Source organism: Arachis ipaensis, chromosome B04 (assembly GCF_000816755.2).
Source record: "Arachis ipaensis cultivar K30076 chromosome B04, Araip1.1, whole genome shotgun sequence".
Lineage (NCBI taxonomy): Eukaryota > Viridiplantae > Streptophyta > Magnoliopsida > Fabales > Fabaceae > Arachis > Arachis ipaensis.
Window position 1 is genome coordinate 11,293,769 of NC_029788.2, and position 22,534 is coordinate 11,316,302.

At 35.5% G+C, this 22,534-nt stretch overlaps 1 protein-coding gene and 1 long non-coding RNA gene across 2 annotated transcripts; one reads left to right on the plus strand and one right to left on the minus strand.

The window, feature by feature from the left end:
* Positions 388-4,121, plus strand: LOC107638960 (ent-kaurene oxidase, chloroplastic). Its single transcript, XM_016342358.2, has 8 exons — positions 388-797; positions 887-1,047; positions 2,086-2,247; positions 2,349-2,489; positions 2,581-2,835; positions 2,994-3,155; positions 3,250-3,444; positions 3,525-4,121. Exons 1-8 carry the CDS (start codon positions 635-637, stop codon positions 3,840-3,842), a joined length of 1,557 nt encoding a protein of 518 aa, XP_016197844.1. The 5' UTR covers positions 388-634; the 3' UTR covers positions 3,843-4,121.
* On the minus strand, positions 19,656-20,252 carry LOC107638959. The gene is made up of 3 exons (XR_001619904.2): positions 20,099-20,252; positions 19,961-20,032; positions 19,656-19,731 (listed from the first exon to the last, which is right to left on the minus strand). It is a non-coding gene; the product is annotated as an uncharacterized LOC107638959 (long non-coding RNA).

Consider the following 22,534-nt stretch of genomic DNA (forward strand, 5'->3'; position numbering starts at 1 on the left):
CAAATAGGTCTCTGACTTTTTGCTCCACGAATATTTTCGTCTTGACCATTGAAAAATACTTTTAAATCTCTGACCTTCACAAAATTTAGACGGATCAGTCCCTGACGGAGGCATTTGGACGGATCAATCCCTCAGTCTCTGACGGAGACATTTTGGACGGAGAGACTGATCCGTCCAAGTTTTGTGAAAATTAGGGACTTAAAAGTATTTTTCAATGGTTAGAGACAAAAATATCTGCGGAACAAAAGGTCAGAGACCTATTTGTCCTTTTCTCTAAAATTTAATTTTATGATATATTTAGTAATTTACTATGTATTTATTAACAAAATTTTTTCCCTTATATTTACGGGAAATGGGCAAAAATTATGGAAAATGATAAAATATGATGGTGACAAGTGAGTAGAATGGGGATTCGATAAACACCGTGCACGGAATCTAAAAGTTTCTTGGAAGTTGAGAGATACTCCTTTGACCTCTATGTCTGTGTTGTGTGACTGGGACGGTTCGTGTCACGATTGCATGCTACTTACTTTCCCTCTGCCCTAGGCCCTCGCCTGCTTCTGTCTGTCGATATATATAGTTCTATGACCATTTCGTTTCCTGCAATTCAACACAGCTCCAAGAGCTACGAGGCATGCAAATGGACACCCTAATCTTTATTCAGGCACAACCCTTTGCCTCACTTGTGGTAGCTGCTGTCTCGCTTCTCCTCTTTATTTATCTAATAAACCGTAACCGCACCCCGGCAGCTGCCTCACTTGTGGTTGGTCTTGCTTCTTCTCTTCCTAAAGTAACAGGTTAGCTCAATTCTTCTGCACTAGACTTTGTACTATTTATTTACCTTCCTTTAACTGAACTGAAATTGGGTGATTTTGATACATGTCAGTGGTTCCGGGTTTACCGTTTGTTGGAAATTTGCTGCAATTGAAGGATAAGAAGCCGCACAAGACATTCGCACAGTTTGCCCAGAAATATGGTCCCATATATTCCATCAGGACAGGTGCTTCCACCATTATCGTTCTCAACTCTGCCCATCTTGCCAAGGAGGTCACTAACCCAGTCACTCCACTTTACTATTTTACTTTCTAATTTTAGTTCCAACTATCCACTCTACTTCTGATTCAAGAAGCCAGGATTATCCTTATTTTTTTTTATTGAATCATTGAATACTATGATTAATAATTAATTTCTTAGTTTAACAGTAATAGTATATATCTTCATTTAAGTCACCAAAAAAGTATATATCTTCATGTAGATAATTATATACTACTATTTTAATTCAACTTTTTAACCGTTTGTAGTCTTAAGATTTAAAATTGATAATTTTATCTCTTTCAAGTTCCAACCTAATTATGGAATCTGACGAATTCGAAATCATCCAAGTTTAGTATCGAATTTTTCTGTACCAAGATCACATATTATGCTGAAGCATAAACATTGACCTTATGCTGAATTGTTGTCAAGCTTTGTTCTGATGAAACTTCCCTTTTTTTTTTCCTGAAGAAATTGTAAAATAAAAAAGATAACTTGTGTTTGAAAGCACTTTAAAAGCATCTGAAGAACTTTTCAAAATTTATTTGTAATTATCAAACTTAAAAAATCTAATATAACTTTGTATAATAGTAAATATTTAAATTTGCTATCGTATTTATGTCTCTATGATTTTTTTAAATTTTAAAAATTAATTTACCAAACACAATTGTTAATGTTCTTGTTTATTTTAAAGTCATTTTTAGTCTGATTTATTTCAAAAGTACAAACAACCTCCTTAAAAAGTTTTATCAAAGTCTCAATTAAATAAAGTTATGGTTCTATGTATAGCATGACTTTGGGACAAATACTTTGGAAGTGTTTGCTCTAGTATCTAAAAGTTAAGTACTAATTTTTAGGCACTAGATGAAACACCCTACTTGGGATTAACTGAGACTCTGAGAGCGATGCCATAGCCTTTTTTTGTAACTACTGGTGTTTACTCTTGACCAATATATTATACATCAGGACCAATTCTGGCTATTTTGCACTACACTAGTTTATTATTTTTTCATAACTCCATCCCTTTAATTCTTCTTGTTTTCTTGTAATCAGGCCATGATTACCAGATATTCATCGATTTCATCAAGGAAGCTGTCAAATGCATTAACAATTCTGACTTCCAATAAATGTATGGTTGCTATAAGTGACTACAATGACTTTCACAAAATGGTCAAAAAACTTATTCTTGCAAATGTTCTCGGACCCAATGCACAGGTTCGTTATCTGGCAACCTTATCTGTTTGAGTGGCAGCATCTTTTTTTCCTTTTGGAATGTGAGAGGCTCTGAAATATATATCTTTCTGTTTATTATTCAGAAGCGGCATCGTCTCCACAGAGAAGAAATGGTGGAAAACATGTCGAGGCAGTTTAATGAACATGTGAAGAACTCCTCTGATTCCCCAATTAATTTTAGGGATATATTTTCTTCTCAACTTTTTGGATTGGCAATGAAGCAAGTGAGTTTGTATTTTATGATTGACAAATGGTATCTATTGTAACAAGTAAAATAATATAGTTGTTATAAAACTAAGCATGGGGTATTCGCAGGGTGTAGGAAGTGATGTGGAATCCATTTATGTGGATGATTTTGGAAATAAAATATCAAGGAAGGACATGTATCAAATTCTAGTGGTTGACATAATGGAGGGTGCAATTGAGGTTGATTGGCGAGATTTCTTCCCATACTTGAGATGGATTCCAAATAGGAGCATGGAGACAAAAATTCAGAGAATGTGCTTCCGCAGGAAAGCAGTTATGAAAGCATTAATCAATGAGCAGAAGAAGAGAATTGCTTCGGGAAAGGTAAGGAATGCTAAGAACACAAAATTTTGTGTTTCTGTCCTTCATGTCTTGTTCTCAGTGTCTTGTCTTTAACTTGTTCTCAAAAACAAATGCAGCCCTAGTGTACAGCTCAACTTAAAATCTGCAGAGGCTCACCCCAATTTGGTTGTTTCTTGCAGAAAGTGAATTGTTACATTGACTACCTGTTATCGGAAGCGAAGGAGCTAACCGAAGACCAAATCATGATGCTTCTTTGGGAGACCATCATAGAGACTTCGGATACTACATTAGTTACGTCCGAATGGGCTATGTATGAACTTGCTAAAGACAAAACACGTCAGGTTGTTCGCCTTACCTGTGTTTTATCTATTGCACCGGTTAGTTATTTCTGTTAGATAAGATAGCATAACTGGCCTGTTCCTCTTTGTATGGCAGGATCGACTGTATTCGGAGCTCCAAGATGCATGCGGGAATGAGAGGGTAACAGAAGACCATTTGGCTAAGCTGCCGTATTTAGGGGCTGTATTCCATGAAACTTTGAGGAAGCACAGTCCAGCTCCCATTGTCCCATTAAGGCATGTTGATGAAGATACTCAAATAGGAGGATATCACATTCCGGCTGGGAGCGAGGTCTTATCCTATCCTTTGGGCTCAACTTTTAAGCATTTTATATTCTTTCCAGTAATGACAGTGTAGGGTGATTTCAACAGATTGCTATAAACATATACGGGTGTAACATGGACGAGGAAGTGTGGGAAAATCCTGAGCAGTGGATGCCGGAGAGGTTTCTGGATGATGAGAAGTATGAGAGCATGGATCTGTACAAGACAATTGCATTTGGGGCGGGGAAGAGGGTGTGCGCAGGGGCTCTGCAGGCGAATCTGATAGCATGCTCGTCAATTGGGAGACTGGTTCAGGAATTTGAATGGGAGCTGGCTCAAGGTGAAGAGGAGAATGTTGACACAGTCGGCCTTACCACCCACAGGATGCATCCCCTCCTTGTCAAAATCAAGCCAAGAAGCAAATGATCAACTTCTCCCTCCCAACTCCCAACTTCCCCCTCTTACTTTCTCGTTTCTCTAAATAATCTGCAATTTCTATCGGAACAATTTTTTCTTCCTTTAATAAAAATTGTGTGTACTATTTTACTTGTAACGTATTTTAATTTCAGCACAAATCGAGCTAGCTCTCGTCTTCGTAGTACAAGCCTACAAGGGTACAACATATCAAGTCCGGCTTAGCTCTCGTCTTCTCCTTTTTCTTAGTTTATATGAGATTTCGAAAAGGTCGAGCTTTTGTTTGTTTCATCATGCCACAGTCATCTACAAGGTCTTATTTATGATTTTTTGATGGAAGATTTCTATTTTTTAGGGCTACTGTATTGTTGAATGTACCAGAGCATGATTTTTTGGGATAGTCCCATTGTTTACAGTTTATTTCTAGTTGTTTTGGAGAATGAGCTGTATTTTCGTCCTTTTCAAAGAAATAAAGTGGTTTTTGAAGAGGTAATGAAGTTTGTTTCTAATGGAAGTTACTGTTTGCTAACCACATGGTTATGTTTCAGTAAATAGGTCTCAACTAGGCAATAGTGATGTTGCTTCGTTAATTATTTTTATCTGTTATTCAATTATATATAATAAGAATAAATGTCTAAAATGGTCCCTGAATTTTAAATTGTTATTCAATTTAGTCCTTAATTTTTAGAAATGACTAACTAAATCCTTGAAATTCAAAAACGTGCATCTCTGTTAGTTCCTTGCAGAAGTGTCATCTAAAGTTGTTGATGTGGAATGTGAACTGCCATGTGGGCATTCTAGCTGTATGTTGATGTGTACTAAAGATGAATTTGATTCAAATTGGTATCTGAAATTGCCTAATAATACACAAATTAGTTCATTTCAATTATAAAATCCTAATTGTCTTCTCTTCTTCGAACTCATGCTGTCTCCTTTTCTTCTTTGACTTTCCTTCTCTTCTTCGTCCTCTCTTCTTCACCCTAATACCCAAATTGATTTCTCGTGTGCGTGAGTAATGATGGGTGGTGGCGAGAGAAGCCAAAGTAGATCAAGTAGGAACAACTCTGCAGGGAGACCTTATGGCAGCAAAGGAGGAATGCGCAGGGGAGGTAAGAACGCCATTTTCTGCAATTGCGGGTTTCGAACGGTGATGAAGTACTCAACGATGGCAGAGAATCCTAGTAGACCATTTTATGGTTGTCCGAACTATGAGATAAGGTTATGGCTGTGAAGAAAATGTTAAGATGGTTTCACTTTGAGTTTGGATTCACCTGCGTTTTTTACTCTGCAGTATGAAATCTATTGTAATTTTTTTCGCTGGGCTGATGGATGTGAAGAACCAGTTTGTGCAACACCCATTCCACAATAAATTTTGCATGAGTTAAATTGGAAGATGACAAGCTTGGAGAGTGATGTTAAGATCGTTAAGATGATGACAATGGTGCTGCTGGCTTTTGTAGTTACTTTTGGTGTGTGTTTAGGTTTTTGCTTGTTGGGATTTATATTCAACAAATAATTATTTTGTTATGAAATTTTAAATTTCTTAAGTGATATGTAATGTCTTGATAAAGATGGAATGAAATGAAATACTAATTTTACATGAGTTCAACTCTTGATGCTACACTTGTTCTGCTAAAATTGTGTTCAATTAAACCAAAAAGAGATAAATCAAAACATGCAACAAAACTGATATGAAATTAATTTAACCTAACATAACTAATTCCAAAACATGGAACAAGTGTTGTTTGTGCTAAAGCACATTGTGCATAACATACTATCACAACCCAAAACATCATAGGCCATAACAACATTCAAAGGCCATGCATACAGATTTCAAAGGTTACATTATAAAAAGACACATTGTTTAACTATAGCATTCAACTACAATAATATGAACTCAAAAAGCCACTACACTTTGTGCTAGCTAGACATTTTTTCTTGGTGGGTTGAATCCTGGAGTTGGAACAAATTTCAAGAAGCAGGCTAGTTTTTCAGAGGTTGCTGCACTAGCTCCCTGAATAGTCTCCCTTGAAACCTCAGTTGGATGTGGAGCAACCACAGCAATAGCAGCAGTGGATAAAGTTGTCCTCTTGACAGGGAGTTCGTTGCGCCTCTCACTTTTAGTTCTTAGAAGCCCTTTCTTGGCATTCTTTGTAGTCTTTGCAGCCTATGATAGCAATAACAAGAATAAAATGAAACCAAAAACATATCCTCTCAAGTTAACAAGAAAATGGATTTGTTTCTAAAGATTAATCTGTTCCACAAGTTAATCCAAATTGATTAACTCAAGCTCTAATTTTGATTAATGTTGTTAATACTATTATTACCCGAGTTGCAGGTTCTTGTTCAGCTCCTTGACCCCCTTCAGCAGCAACTTCTGTTTGAGTTTCAGTTTGTCAAAACCTAAACACACACCAAAAGTAACTACAAAAGCCAGCAGCACCACTGTCATCATCTTCACGATCTTAACATCACTCTCCAAACTTATCATCCTCCAATTTAACTCATGCAAAACTTCTTGTGGAATGGGTATTGCACAAACTGGTTCTTCACATCCATCAGCCCAGCAGAAAAAATTATAATGAATTTCATACTGCAGAGTAAAAAACGCAGGTGAATCCAAACTCAAAGTGAAACCATCTTAACATTTTCTTCACAGCCATAACCTTACCTCATAGTTCGGACAACCATAAAATGGTCTATCAGGATTCTTTGCTATCGTTGAGTACTTCATCACCGTTCGAAGCCCTGAATTGCAGAAAATGGCGTTCTTACCTCCCCTATTGCGCATTCCTCCTTTGCTGCCATAAGGTCTCCCTGCATAGTTGTTCCTACTTGAGCTACTTTGGCTTTTCTCGCCACCATCCATCATCACTCACACAGACGAGAAATTAATTTGGGTATTAGGGCGAAGAAGAGAGGACGAAGAAGAGAAGGAGAGTCGAAGAAGAGAAGGAGACAACATAGAGGTCGAAGAAGAGAAGACAATTAGGGTTTTATAATTGAAATGGATTAATTTGGGTATTATTGCAATTTCAGATACCAATTTGAATCAAATTCAACCTTGGTATACATAAGCATACAGCTGAAAATGCCCACATGGCAGTTCACGTTCTACATCAGCAACGTTTAGACGGCACTTATGTGAGGGACTAACGGAGATGCACGTTTTTGAATTTTAGGGATTTAGTTGGTCATTTCTAAAAATCAAAGACTAAATTAAATAGCGATTTGAAATTCAGGGACTATTTTGGACATTTACTCTATATAATAATAAAGATTCAATTATTTATTTTAGATTATAGTAGAGTAAGTTTGATTTTAGATATATATTTTGTGGCACCAATCATATATTAAACTGAAAAATTAAAGCAAGAAAGGAAAATAATTGAAAAATGTGTTTTGTGATTTGTCAAGTTTGCAATTTGAAAAGATGCTGTCATTAGTTATTACTTGCGGATAGTGACGGAACATGATTTGTGCATATTTGCATGTTTTTAAAGTAAGTTTGTATAAATATAAACTCTGTATTGTATTTCAAGTGAAATTATTTTTTGGTGTATATCTCGAAATTCCAATTTGACTGGTGTTTCTAGTGACATTTTGAACTTAAATCTCATTCTGAACTAATATAATGTCACGGAATCCAAAAAAAATAGAGGTGTATGGAACTGATATATATATATATATATTAAGAGTATTGAAGTGTAACTGGTGCTATTGTACTTGTGCTTGACCTTGTAGTGTCAATGTATGCATGTTTGGTCTTGAATATCATTTTGAACTCATTTAATTTCGTATAATCAAAAAAATAATAAATGTGTATAGGACTGAATTTGGGTGTATGAGGCTGGAATTTGGGTGTACGTGACTGGTATTTGGGTGTATGTGTCTGTTACCTGTCTGGTATTTTTATCTATTGATAGTATTTCTTATTATTCCTTACAATAAAAATGACAACCAAGAGCCAATGTGAAAAAAATAAAATGTAAGCATCTATTGACAAAATTTTTTATTCCTTATAGTAAAAATGATAAGCAATATTCAAGATGAAAAAAATACAATGTAAGCGCACACACACGCGCGCACGCGCACACACACACACATTAGAACAATTCAATTATTTCTAATGTAAATATAGGTTATTTAAATGACTCTCATTTTGCTTTGTTTACAGCAAACTAAAGACTTGAAATGTGCCACGAGATTATTGAGTGAAAAGTTTGAAATGATGAGCGAGCCAAAGAAAGCCATCGTTCCCGAATTAGGATTTGGTGGCCTCATGCACATCCCACCAATGAATGTACCGCACAAACTGTTAAAGGAGTTGGCTAACTCCTTTAATTTGGACAAAAACAAACTGGACATAAGCTATGGTTTGTTTAAAGTTAAACCCAAAATAATAGGGGCTGCACTTGGCCTCAATGCATCAAGTAACTGATTACAGAAAACCTCTATACTTGCATTCTCTGTAATATATTCTTTGTAATATTTTATTTTGATATCATGTAATCAAGTAAAAAATTTAGGTGTATATGAGTGATATTTGGGTGTATTTCAAGTGATTTAGAGTATAAATTGTTTTCTTTTTTTTTTTTTATAGGAGATCTGTTTCCCGATAAAGTGAGTTATAAGAAACTTTCTGAGGAGAACAAACTAATTTTTAGAAGGTTTCAGGGGAAGACATTAAAGCATCTAATTGATGAGATGATGAATATCAGTGTTGACAACGACCACGATCGCCTGATGTTCAAGAGGATTTTCATCCTCTATATTCAGACGGCGTTCTTGTTGCCAACTACGATAAACAAAGTATCTCCTGTGCACCTAACTCCAATTTTTTAGATGAACAAAATAACGGAGGGCAACTGGGGCGGCCATGTACTCAATTTCATCATCAAAGGCATAACCAATTACCGTTTGAAAAAGAAAAAATCGATTGACAGTTGCCTCTATGCCTTGATGATAGTGTATTTCCATCTATCAAAACACATAGACAAGAAGGGAGAAGCAATCCCTGGACCTCCTTGGGTTAGCCACTGGAGTAGAGAGCTGCTGGTTACAAAAATGAGAGCAGAGATAGATGGTCATATGGTAACTGAACAGATTACCTTCTCTAATTTAGGTGTATTTTAATTATTTAGATGGTGTAAACTAATGTCTCTACTGTTTCAGGGCATTGTCAAGAAGGCGGAAACAAAAAAGAAGTTGAAAGAATTGAAAAAAAAAAGAAAAGAAAGAAAAAAAGAAAAAAAAAAACAAAAAAGAAGAAAGCAAATTCATCCGAGAGTGATCCATCGGAGAGTGAACTTGATTTTTCCTCTGAGTCTTCGGTCTGAAGAAGACTCAGAGGAACCAAGAAGGAAACAACCCACCAGAACATCTAAAAAGTAAGTAATATTTTTTTTTGTGTATTTTGTCACTTTTAGGGTATTTTTTACTAATGATTGTTTGCCTTCCAGAATGGAATCAAGAAAAAGGAAGCAGATTTTAGAGTATTCCACTTCAGAAAGTGAAAGTAAATCCAATGATGAGTAAAATTTTGAAATTATCATAGCTTTTTTTTTTCTGTTTATTTTCAAAATTTGATGTATTAATAGAACATAGTGTTTCTCATTTAATTTCAGAAGTGAAGAATCGTCGCCAATTAGAAAACAAAAATCAAAGAAAAAATTTAGACTCCCCACAAAAAGTATGGATTGTTTTCAAGAGTATTTTATCATCAATTTTGTTGTATTTTTCTGATTCATATTTTTTTATTTCCAGGACGCGATCCAAAAAGAGAAAGCATATTGTTGAGGATTCGTCTTCTGAAGAAAAAATTCAATCATATGATGGGTAAGATACTTTGTAAACCTATCTTACCCTTTATCATCAAAATTATATTTGTCAACATGTTCTTTTGCACGTACTATTAGAACTGATATTGAAACTGAAGTATTAGAAGAATTCTTAAGAGAATAAAAAAAGAAGAAGACCAACGAAAAGGCTGCTGCACAGGGTTTTGTTATATTTGGGTGTATATTACCAATTTTAAGGTGTTTTGGTTGCTGATTATTGTTTTTGGTTTCCCAGGATGAAAGGAGCTGGGCTGCCATCAACAGAAGGTCACTATGACTCATTCGAAACGTAAGATCCTTTATTTGATAAAATTTTGACATTCTGATTTAACTAAATAGTATTTTTACTGAATGATGTTTATTATATGCTTTAAATGTCAGTGGTTAACTTAGGAAGCGAGAGTGATCCTTTGTTTCAAGGACAAATAGATCAAAGCAGTGTAAAAAAAGAAGAATTCTTAAGAGAATAAAAAAAGAAGAAGACCAACGAAAAGGCTGCTGCACAGGGTTTTGTTACATTTGGGTGTATATTACCAATTTTAAGGTGTTTTGGTTGCTGATTATTGTTTTTGGTTTCCCAGGATGAAAGGAGCTGGGCTGCCATCAACAGAAGGTCACTATGATTCATTCGAAACATAAGATCCTTTATTTGATAAAATTTTGACATTCTGATTTAACTAAATAGTATTTTTACTAAATGATGTTTATTCTATGCTTTGAATGTCAGTGGTTAACTTAGGAAGCGAGAGTGATCCTTTGTTTCAAGGACAAATAGATCAAAGCAGTGTAAACAAACCTGTGGATAGCATGTAATTTCTTTTTCTAATACCGGTTGCTTAATTCTTTTTTTACCATCTGCATCTAATTCTGTATATATTTCTTTTAGAAAAAAAGCCCATTAATGTTTTATTTAAGAAAAAAAAAGGCCAAAAAATAAGAAAAATATGCAACTACGCAAGTTCTCAAAAAACAGAGCTTGTGTTTCTTTTCAAAGTTTCAGGTGTATTTTGACATTATTTGGGTGGATTTCAAGTTGATTCTGGAAGAAGAATCGGTCAGTAACCTAGCTCAACAGAAGATGATTGTTGTTCGGATAGAGACACATTCGAAATCTGAATCGCTTGATATGTGAGTTTTACAACTAATTTTTGACCTCCTGATTATCTATTTTAAGAGAGTTTCTTGACTTTTTATTTTTGTCTTGTTTAGAGTTCCAATTCAAGTATGCATGCCTCTATCCAAGACAACAACACCAAGCCCTGTGCCACAAATTGAACCATCCCTCCCAAAGTTCCAGAGCGAGAAAATTAGTGAAGAAACAACTAAGAGGTTAGGAATAATATTCGGGTGTATTTGGGTATTATTTGGGTGTATTTTTTTCTTATTTAGATGTATCTCTACAGAATTGAGCTGTAACTGGTTTTTTATAATTTGATTTATTTTCTCTGACCCTACAGCACTCCACAACCCTAGAAACATGATGAAAGAACACCCACAGTGCCACCAGCTCCATCTAAAGTGTAAGTTCAGCACAATATAACTCTCTTTCGATATCATTCGTCTATTCTTATTCTTATAGTATCTTCTATGTTAACACGCAGTAATCCAGCCCCTGAAGACACTGCTGCACTGATGATGATGATGGCCAGCACAGCATCCTACGTACCTAAAGAATTTTCGATGCCATCATTCAGCCTTGGCTTCACTGATTTAAGTCAAGAAGAAACACTGACCCAAGAAGAGCAACCAGGATCTAAAAAGGGAAAAAGTCCTGAGACGCTAATACTAATCGAAGAATTAGAGGGGCTGGTGGAGAAAATTGCAAACATTGGGGTAAATGCAGCCTTGGATTTTGCAGAGGGTAAAAGTTCCCCGGTCGAAAAGCAGCCCGCCAGCCGAATTTTTGAAAAGTTTGAAACTCCTGCAAGGAGCAACCTAATGTCAGGCGAAATGAAAGAAAAATGCTGCATATGGGCCACACGAGTAATGACATACAGGGATGGAACAACTAATGAATATGATCCAGTGTGCACCTTCAACGCCCAACAACCATTGCTAATGTCAAAAGTCCACTTTTCGTCTCTAAAAGCTAGTACATATATTTAAGCTGAGGTAATATTAGAATAAGATTAATGATTATATTATGACATGTGATTGCAATGTTGATTGATGTAATTAATTTGAGTATTTTATTTTTCTATATTGTCAATGCTATGTGCCTGATCTTGAACCAACAAAATATTAAAAGATTTGAAGAAGAAATTTACTGTCTCCCACCAAATATTGGGGTAAGGTGTATTATAATCAAATTGGGTGTATTTTTGTATTATTTTGGGTGTATTAAATATTTCTTTTGGTATTTCACAAATGCCGCAGAACATGGCTATTGGGAATCATGCAGGTGGGGAGTTCTTACAGCCAAAATAAAAAAAAGCCATTTATGATTGAAGACTACAAAATGTTCATACCCTTTTTGGAGCTAAAAAAATTAGCATCACATCCATATGTAAGTTTTCATTTCTAAAACTTCTTATCACAATTCTTTGGTTATTTACCAATTAAACTAAAACACTGTTCAATGTGGACATGCTTCAGATATTTGCACCTGTTTATTATTCGGAGCATTTGTGGTCATGAGTGGCTGATGTTAGAAAGAAAAAATTTTATATCCTTGACCCATATGACAAGACGTGTCCCTCCCAACCAAGAATGAAGCTAAATAAATTTGTTGTAAGTTGATTCTGTTTTTTGTGTTTTAATATTTAGGTGTATTTCTGTACAAAATAAGGTGTAGTTTGTGATCTTTTAGGTGTATTCATTTATTAAATTTATTCTTTCTTATATATTGCTTTGTTTTTTGTTTTTAGGGGTATTTGATTTCCAAAATGAGGGTATATGCCAGGGGGCACCTCTCAAGAAAAAGATCGTAAAATTGAACCGCCATACATCGACATTTCAGGCCAAAAAAACACAGTATAAATCTTTCACTCTGAAAATTATGTTTTCTCTTGCTGTCCTGTATTAATTTGCTAATTTATTTTGGTTTTTAGCTATGATTGTGCTATTTATATAATGAAATTGCTTAAAATAATACAGCCTCAAAACATTAAAAAGGGAAGTATGAATGAGACAATTGCACTAAGGTAATTGTGTTTAAAACTATATAACTCTCTATTATTCTACTAAATTAACAGAGTTGATTAAAATAATATTCTTTTAAACTGTAGGCAGAGGTGGACCACTTTAGAGTTGAATTTGCTTCGCGAATTCTGTTTTATGATATGAATCGAGACAGAGATGCAGCCATTAGGGGAAGTGAAGCAGTGAGATTGTCCAAGCCATTTGCAGTGTTGTTGAGTCCATATTGTCAAATAGATTCATATGATATTGACAATAATTAATTTCAACTATTCCAAGACTACATAACACTGAAATTAATTACTGTCAATATCATATGAATCTATTTGACAATATGAACTCAACAACACTGCAGATGGCTTGGACAATCTCACTACTTCACTTCCCCTAATGGCTGCATCTCTGTCTCGATTCATATCATGAAACAGAATGCGAGAAGTAAATTCAACTCTAAAGTGGTCCACCTCTGTCTACAGTTTAAAAGAATATTATTTTAATCAACTCTGTTAATTTAGTAGAGTAATAGAGAGTTATATAGTTTTAAACACAGTTATCTGAGTCCAATTGTCCCATTCATATTTTCCCTTCTCAATGTTTTGAGGCTGGAATATTTTAAGCCATTTCATTATATAAACAGCACAATCATAGCTGAAAACAAAAAATAAATTAGCAAATTAATACAGGACAGCAAGAGAAAACACAATTTTTAGAGTGAAAGATTTATTCTGTGTTTTTTGGCCTGAAATATCGATGTATGGCGGTTCAATTTCACGATCTTTTTTTCTTGAGAGGTGCCCCCGCCATATACCCTCATTCTGGAAATCACATACCCCTAAAAACAAAAAACAAAGCAACATATAAGAAAGAATAAATTTAATAAATAAATACACCCAAAGGATCACAAACTACACCTTATTTTGTACAAAAATACACCCAAATATTAAAACACAAAAAATAGAATCAACTTGCAACAAATTTATTTAGCTTCATTCATGGTTCGGAGGGACACGTCTTGTGATATGGGTCAATGATATAAAATTTTTTCTTTCTAACATCAGCCACCCAAAACCACCAATGCTCCGAATAGCAAATAGGTGCAAATATCCTAAGCATGTCCACATTGAACAGTGTTTTAGTTTAATTGGTAAATAACCAAAGAATTGTGATAAGAAGTTTTAGAAATAAAAACTTACATATGGATGTGATGCTAATTTTTTCAGCTCCAAAAAGGGTATGAACATTTTGTAGTCTTCAATCATAAATGGCTTTTTTTATTTTGGCTGTAAGAACTCCCCACCTGCATGATTCCCAATAGCCATGTTCTGCAGCATTTGTGAAACACCAAAAGAAATATTTAATACACCCAAAAGAATACAAAAATACACCCAAATTTAATTACAATACACCTTATCGCAATATTAAGCGAGAGACAGTAAATTTCTTCTTCAAATTTTTTAATATTTTGTTGGTTCAAGATCAGGCACATAGCATTGACAATCTAGAAAAACAAAATACTCAAATTAATTACATCAATCAACATTGCAGTCACATGCCATAATATAATCATTAATCTTATTCTAATATTACTTCAGCTTCAATATATGTACTAGCTTTTAGAGACGCAAAGTGGACTTTTGACATTAGCAATGGTTGTTGGATATTGAGGGTGCACACTGGATCATACTCATTAGTTGTTCCATCCCTGTATGTCATTACTCGTGTGGCCCATATGTAGTACTTTTCTTTCATTTCGCCGACATTAGGTTGCTCCTTTCAGGAGTTTCAAACTTTTTCAAAAATTTGGCCGGCAAGCTGCTTTTCGACCGGGGCACTTTTACTCTCTCCAAAATCCAATGCTGCCTTTACCCCACTGTTTGTAATTTTCCCCACCAGCCCCTCTAATTCTTTGATTAGTATTGGCGTCTCAGGACTTTTTCCCTTCTGAGATCCTGGTTGCCCCTCTTGGGTCAGTGTTTCTTCTTGACTTAAATCAGTGAAGCCAAGGCTGAATGATGGCATCGAAAATTCTTTAGGTACGTAGGATGTTGTGTGGGCCATCATCATCATCAGTGCAGCAGTGGCTTAAGGGGCTAGATTACTGCGTGTTAATATGTAAGATATTATAAGAATAAGAATAGACGAATGATATCGAAAGAGAGTTATATTGTGCTGGACGTACACTTTAGATGGAGCTGGTGTAACACCCTAATTAGCCTAAGCTTTACCTCACGTCGTAAAGCAAAGGTTAATCAAGGGTTACGACAGTTCTAAAGCTGATACATATGATATATATAGAAGAAATAATATAATCTAGAAGTCTGATGAAGGATATAGCTCAAAAACAGGATTTAAAAGCGCAAAACGAACTAACGACGTGCCTAACTTAAAGCACAAGAAATATATTTGATATAAACAAAGATAATAGTATAATAGTGTAATATTATAAGAAACTAGCCGCGGCTCGTGGAGTTTAAGCCAACTAGCCAAATATACAGACGAAAGGAAACTGAAGTTTAAAATGGCTTATATAAGTTTTGTTCTCTTTCAAATACAAGCCTCTAGGCCAAAACAAAAATACAAAAGCGAGAGACAAATACAAAACAAACCAAAAAGACTCCAAATAGTATCTGGATCATCCGCTTCTGTCACCAACCAAACAACTCACCGAGGTGGGTTGTGACCTACATCTGAAAAACACAACAGAGATATGGTATGAGAACCGGAGGTTCTCAATATGGTAACAGTGTCCAGTGATGTAGGATATAAGACTCCGAGACGCCAAAGGCAATCCTAGGCTCCAACTCCATTACAAGATTCACACTTAAGGCATACTAAAAAAATAAAGCACATATAATACTCTTAACATAAATAAACATGGTATTCTATCTTAGGGGATTTCTATTCTAACTAATCACCGCTGTCCCAAAGCCTTCACCAACCTAACCTCCATGCAATTCCATCACCACCGCCTTCTGAACCTCCTCAATCCCAGTAGAAATCACAATTATATATAAGGCAAGTAAGACACAAGTATTGCATGTAAGGCAAGTAATTCAAATAGCAAATAGGTATGTTATGCAATTAGGCAAAAAATTACAAGTCAGAAAAGCATACAAACAGATAAAAAATGCACATGATGAATTCCTGCCCTATTGGCTGTGATATCACATTGTCGGTTCAACTGCCAACCCGACACATCTCCATGGAGATGTTGCCCTTCGGAATCACCATATGGGAACCCCCGAGATATAGTGCTCGGATCACTGTCCAGGATTTTGCGCTTGCACGCTTTATTGATCCGAAGGGATACGAGCGGGATACTCTTGCCACAGACCTCACATCTCAATGCAAGCGGGACGAACCACCGCCCTTACGCCGCCGCCGCTACCTCGACAGGCAGGATCTAACCACCGTCCCTGCCGGGTGCGTAGCGTCTCATAATCTTAATACAAAACAATACATCAGTGGTTTTCAGAAAACGTTTTTAGTACAACATGGATCCATCATCCCATTCAGAGTCCTCGACTCATCTCAACCACTGTCAATTCAACATCTCCATTCCTCTTTCTCACTCCACCAAGCCCATCCCTAGTACACCAGAAACCTAAACCTCCGTTTTCTAGTTTTTCATAATAATCGTCAACTAAAACCCTTAGCTTATTTCTCATATTTCCATACTCAAAATTAAGCCCAAAGACCTTAAAATGGTGTTATAGAAGCCTACAACCTTGTTGGAAAGGTGAAATAGTTGAAAACAAAGTTTAAATTTGTGAAACAGGGCGTGTGCGTCCGCACAGGGGTGTGCGTGCGCACGCCCAGGAAGATTTTGAAAGTGTGCGTGTGCACAGGGGTGTGCGTACGCACAGGTACTAAAATTTGTAAAGTCTGTTCACTCGCACAGGGTGTGCGAGTGCCCCCAACAGATGACCCTTCCCGACTTGTGCGTGCGCACAAGGCTGTGCGTACGCACAGGTCGTAATTCTTCATTGATGTGCACGCACACAAGCTGTGCTAACGCTGCAAACAGAGAGTCTTTTCCTGCCTGTGCGTATGCACAGGTCTATGCGTCCGCACAGAATAAGATTTTCTCAGGGTTGTGCGTTCGCACAAGGCTGTGCGTGCGCACATATCAGAAATCCTGAAATTCTGCAACTTTGCAGAATTTCAGATTTTTAACACCAACTTTGAATGATCATAACTCCCTCTACAAAATTTCAAATTTTACAAACTTTATATCAATTCGAAGAGTTTTTAATGAACTTTAAATCTAAACCAATTCCAACAGAATTTGAAAATCGAGGCAAAAGTTATGATCAAACAAAGTTCATAAAAAACCAACTTTTACCCAAAGTTCACAATTTACCAATTTCATAATTTTCATATCTCAAACCAATCAAAACAACACTCAACTCCCCTCTACAGCAAAGTTTCCCCTCTAGAGTCACCTTTCCCCATTAATACCAATCTTTCCACCCTACTTCATTATTCTCAACCTCAATAATCAAGTATATATATAACATTCCAAGCACATTCACAAATCATCATTTACCACTATAAATCTTCATCATCAACTCAACCATGCTTCATATTAATAGTCAACAATGTTCATTCATCCAATTTCATCATATCTCAACATCATCATCTAACAACATCAAAAATACCAATTCATTGTACATCCTCAACCAACCAATCATCAACAACATGTAATTTTCAAACCTATCCTATGAGTCACTAGCCTAAGTGTCCATGAATATTATATACTACATAGAGAAAACCGAAACCATACATTGGCCGATTTCTCAATATGTCCTTAACCCACAACGAGCACCACAAAGATCACCAACAAGCTTTCCAACACAATCCAAGCTTCCAACAATCACCAACAAGCTCCAAGCTCACAATAATTAAACTATATACATATAAATCACCACAAATCAACCTAGGACTTATCATAAAACAAAATTTCACAAGAGTTCAAAGCCTCTTATCTTGTCTAACAGATTTGGATGTCAAAATCCAATGCTAAGCAAGGATTAGAGTGAACCTAAACACCCAAAAATCACAAATCTCACTTAATCACAAAACCCTAAACTCGAAACTTTGAAGAGAAGATCTGAGAAGATTTCGAGCTTTTCTTACCAGTTTCTTATATGGGTTTTGTAGAGCTCTCTACAAGAAACGCGTAGCCGCAAACAGTGCGGCGATCGGAGCTCTATAACTCAAGATATGAGCTTGAGAAGATGGAAGTGAATAGTGTTAATAGAGGGTTTTCTTCTTCCTTCTCCTCTCAGCTGTGTGGGTGTGTTTGTTAGTGTGTTGTGTTGAACTTGGTTCATTAACGAACCTTATATATGTGGGGATTGGGTCCAACTTGGGCCCGATCCAACCCATTAGCGTTTTTAGCCCGTTCGACCCAACTTTGGGCAAAACCTTTAACACTAACGCCCGTTTTTCATCTCTAATATTTTTCTAAGGTTTTCGGCTGTTTTCACTGCTTCTCGCGCAGCACTTAGCAGACTTGAACCGGTTTAACCGGTTCGATTGCCGGTTCATAGTTTTTCGCAGAAAACACATTTTCTGACTCGGAAGGACCCACTGAGTCCAAAAATCATGTTTAAATTCCCAAATTCTCATCCTAACTTTTCGAAATTTAATTTGGGCATTTAAATAATTTTATCCGTGAAAAATCCTGTTCTTACAGCTGATGGCACCATGGGTGTTCTTTCATTAGGTTTCTGGGGTTGTAGAGTGCTGCAAGGTCATAGAAAACGAATCAAATTATAAAAAACCAGTTACAGCTCAATCCTGTAGATATATACCCAAATAAGAAAATAATAGACCCAAATAAGAAAACAATACACCCAAATACACCCGAATATTATCCCTAACCTCTTAGTTGTTTCTTCACTAATTTTCTCGCTCTGCGACTTTGGGGGAGGGGGGATGGTTCAATTTGTGACACAGGGCTTGGTGTTGTTGTTTGGGACAGAGGCATGCGTACTTGAATCAGAACTCTAAACAAGACAAAAGTAAAAAGTTAAGAAACTCCCTTAAAATAGATGATCAGAAGGTCAAAAATTAGTTGTCAAACTCACATATCAAGTGGTTCAAATTCTGAATGTGTCTCCATCCGAACAACAATCATCTTCTGTTGAGCTGGATCACTGACCGATTCTTCTTCCAGACTCAACCTGAAATCTACCAAAATAATGTCAAAATACACCTGAAACATTGAAAAGAAACACAAGCTCTGTTTTTTGACAACTTAAGTAGTTGCAGATTTTTCTTTGTTTTCCTACCTTTTTTTCTTGAATAAAACATTAATGGGCTTTTTTTTCTAAAACAATATATACAGAATTAGAAGCAGATGGTAAAAAAAGAATTAAGCAACCGGTATTAGAAAGAGAAATTACATGCTATCCGCAGGTTTGTTTATGCTGCTTTGATCTGTTTATCCGTGAAACAAAGGATCACTCTCACTTCCTAAGTTAACCTCCGATATTCTAAGCATAGAATAAACATCATTCAGTAAAAATACTATTAGTTAAATCAGGATATCAAAATTCTATCAAATAAAGGATCTTACGTTTCGGATGAGTCATAGTGACCTTCTGTTGATTGCAACCCAGCTCCCTTCATCTTGGGAAACCAAAAACAATAATCAGCAACCAAAACACCTTAAAATCGGTAATATACACCCAAATATAACAAACCCCCGTGCAGCAACCTTTTTGTTGGTCTTCTTTTTTTTATTCTCTTAAGAATTCTTCTAATACTTTAGTTTCAATATCAGTTTTGACAGTACATGCAGAAGAACATGTTAACAAATATAATTTTGATGATAAAGTTACCCATCATAGGATTGAATTTGTTCTTCAGAAGACGAATCCTCAACAATGTGCTTTCTCTTTTTGGATTGCGTCCTGGAAATAAAAAAATATGAATCAGACAAGCACAACAAAATTGATGATAAAATACTCTCAAAAGCAATGCATACTTTTTGTGGGGAGTCTAAATTTTTTCTTTGATTTTTGTTTTCTAATTGGCGACGATTCTTCACTTCTGAAATTAAATGAGAAATACTATGTTCTGTTAATACATCAAATTTTGAAAATAAACAGAAAAAAAGTGATAATAATTTCAGAATCTTACTCATCATTGGATTCATTTTCACTTTCTGAAGTGGAATCCTCTAAAAGCTGCTTCCTTTTTCTTGATTCCATTCTGGAAGGCAAACAATCATTAGTAAAAAATACCCTAAAAGTGACAAAATATACCAAAAAATATTACTTACTTTTTGGCCGTTCTGGTGGGTTGTTTCCTTCTTGGTTCCTCTGAGTCTTCTTCAGACTGAAGACTCGGAGAAAAAATCAAGTTCACTCTCCGATGGATCACTCTCGGATGAACTTGCTTTCTTTTTTTTTTCTTTTTTCTTTCTTTTCTTTTTTTTTTTCAATTCCTTCAAATTCTTTTTTGTTTTTTCCTTTTTGACGATGCCTTGAAACAATAGAGACATTAGTTTACACCATCTAAATAATTAAAATACACCCAAATTAGAGAAGGTATTCTGTTTAGTTACCATATGACCATCTATCTCTGGTCTCATTCTTGCAACCAGCAGCTCTCTATTCCAGTGGCTAACCCAGGAAGGTCCATGGATTGCTTCTCCCTTCTTGTCTATGTGTTTTGATAGATGGAAATACACTATCATCAATGCATAGAGGCAGCCGTGAATCAATTTTTTCTTTTTCAGACGATAATTGGTTATGCCTTTGATGATGAAATTGAGCACATGGACGCCCCAGTTGTCCTCCGTTATTTTCTCCATCTGAAAAATTTGAGTTAGGTGCACAGGAGATACTTTATTTATCGTAGTTGGCAACAAGAACGCCATATGAATATAGAGGATAAAACTCTTCTTGAACATCAGGCGATTGTGGTCGTTATCAACACCGATATTCATCATCTCATCGATTAGATTCTTTAATGTCTTCCCCTGAAACCTTCTAAAAATTAGTTTGTTCTCCTCAGAAAGTTTCTTATAACTCACTTTATCGAAAACCAGATCTCCTATAAAAAAAATAATTTACACTCCAAATCACTTGAAATGCATCCAAATATCACTCATATATACCTAAATTTTTTACTTGATTACATGATATTAAAATAAGATATTACAAAAAATATATTATAGAGAATGCAAATATAGAGATTTTCTGTAATCAGTTACCTGATGCATTGAGGCCAAGAGCAGCCCCTATTATTTTGGGTTTAACTTTAAACGAATCATAACTTGTGTCCAGTTTGCTTTTGTCCAAATTAAATCAGTTAGCCAACTCCTTTAACAGTTTGTGTGGTACATTCATTGGCAGGATGTGCATGAGGCCACCAAATCCTAATTCGCAAACGATGACTTTTTTTTGGCTTGCTCATCATTTCAAACTTTTCACTCAATAGTCTCGTGGCACATTTCAAGTCTTTGGTTTGCTGTAAACAAAGTAAAATGAGAGTCACTTAAATAACTTATATTTACATTAGGAATAATTGAATTGTTCTAAGATATATATATATGTGCTTACATTGTATTTTTTTTACCTTGTCTCTTGGTTGTCATTTTTACTGTAAGGAGTAAGAAATATTATCAATAGATAAAAATACCAGGCAAGCTACAGACACATACACCCAAATACCAGCCACATACACCCAAATTCCAGTCTCATACACCCAAATTCAGTCCTCTACATATTTATTATTTTTTTATACGAAATTAAATGAGTTCAAAATGATATTCAAGTCAACCAAACATGCGTACATTGACACTACAAGGTCAAACACAGGTACAACAGCACCAGTTACGCTTCAATACTCTTTATATATATATATATAAATTTCATACACCTCTATTTTTTTTGAATTCCATGACATTATATTAGTTCAGAATAATATTTAAGTTCAAAATGCCACTAGATGCACCAGTCACATTCGAATTTCGAGATTTACACCAAAAAATCAGCCATATACACCAAAAAATGATTTCACTTGAAATACAATACAGAGTTGATGTCTATACAAACTTACTTAAAAAATATGCAAACTGCACATATCATGCACAAAAACAGATGAAAACACACGTTAAACCATTCACTTGAAGTGTAAATGACTTGAACAGTTTCATCAGAACAGTAATATCAAATCTAAACCAAGAATAGTGAAACAGAGAGAGAAATACGACGATATAATGCTTCACATTCGAAATCAGAAATAGAAATCTGAAAAACCTAATAGAATAGTCAAACAGTACCTTGAATAATGTTTCTTCTTTCTTTTTGGTGTTTTTTTATGGATATTTGGAAGTTTTCTTGCTGATTTTGTCTACTTTTGGCGAGGAGTTTGACAGTTTCTTCAGAGTAGGTGTTGGTTTTGAATGTGGCTTGAATCTCGAGGGTTGTGGTTTTGATTGACAAAGAAGAAAAAGAGTTGTTCATAATGAGCGCGCTTTGGAAACGGTTCACTGACACTCGTGTCTTTACGCTCGAGTGGGGGAGTAAAAGGCGCGTGTGTTTTGTTGGGCTTGGCCCAACTTGTAGGACTTGTAAGCCAAAAAGGTTTGTATGTGTAGCATGACTATTGTAAAAAATTATACATACAAAATCTTGAATTAAATTAAAGAAAATGAATTTTAACATGAACTTATAAAAATTGAATAAACACCGTGAACACCGTGAA

Coding starts and splice junctions, on each gene's coding strand:
- LOC107638960 (XM_016342358.2), top strand. CDS start 635: ATGCAAATGGACACCCTAATCTTTATTCAGGCACAACCCTTTGCCTCA. Junction 1,048..2,085: donor CTGCCCATCTTGCCAAGGAG/GTCACTAACCCA, acceptor TCTTGTAATCAG/GCCATGATTACCAGATATTC. Junction 2,490..2,580: donor TTGGATTGGCAATGAAGCAA/GTGAGTTTGTAT, acceptor GGGTATTCGCAG/GGTGTAGGAAGTGATGTGGA.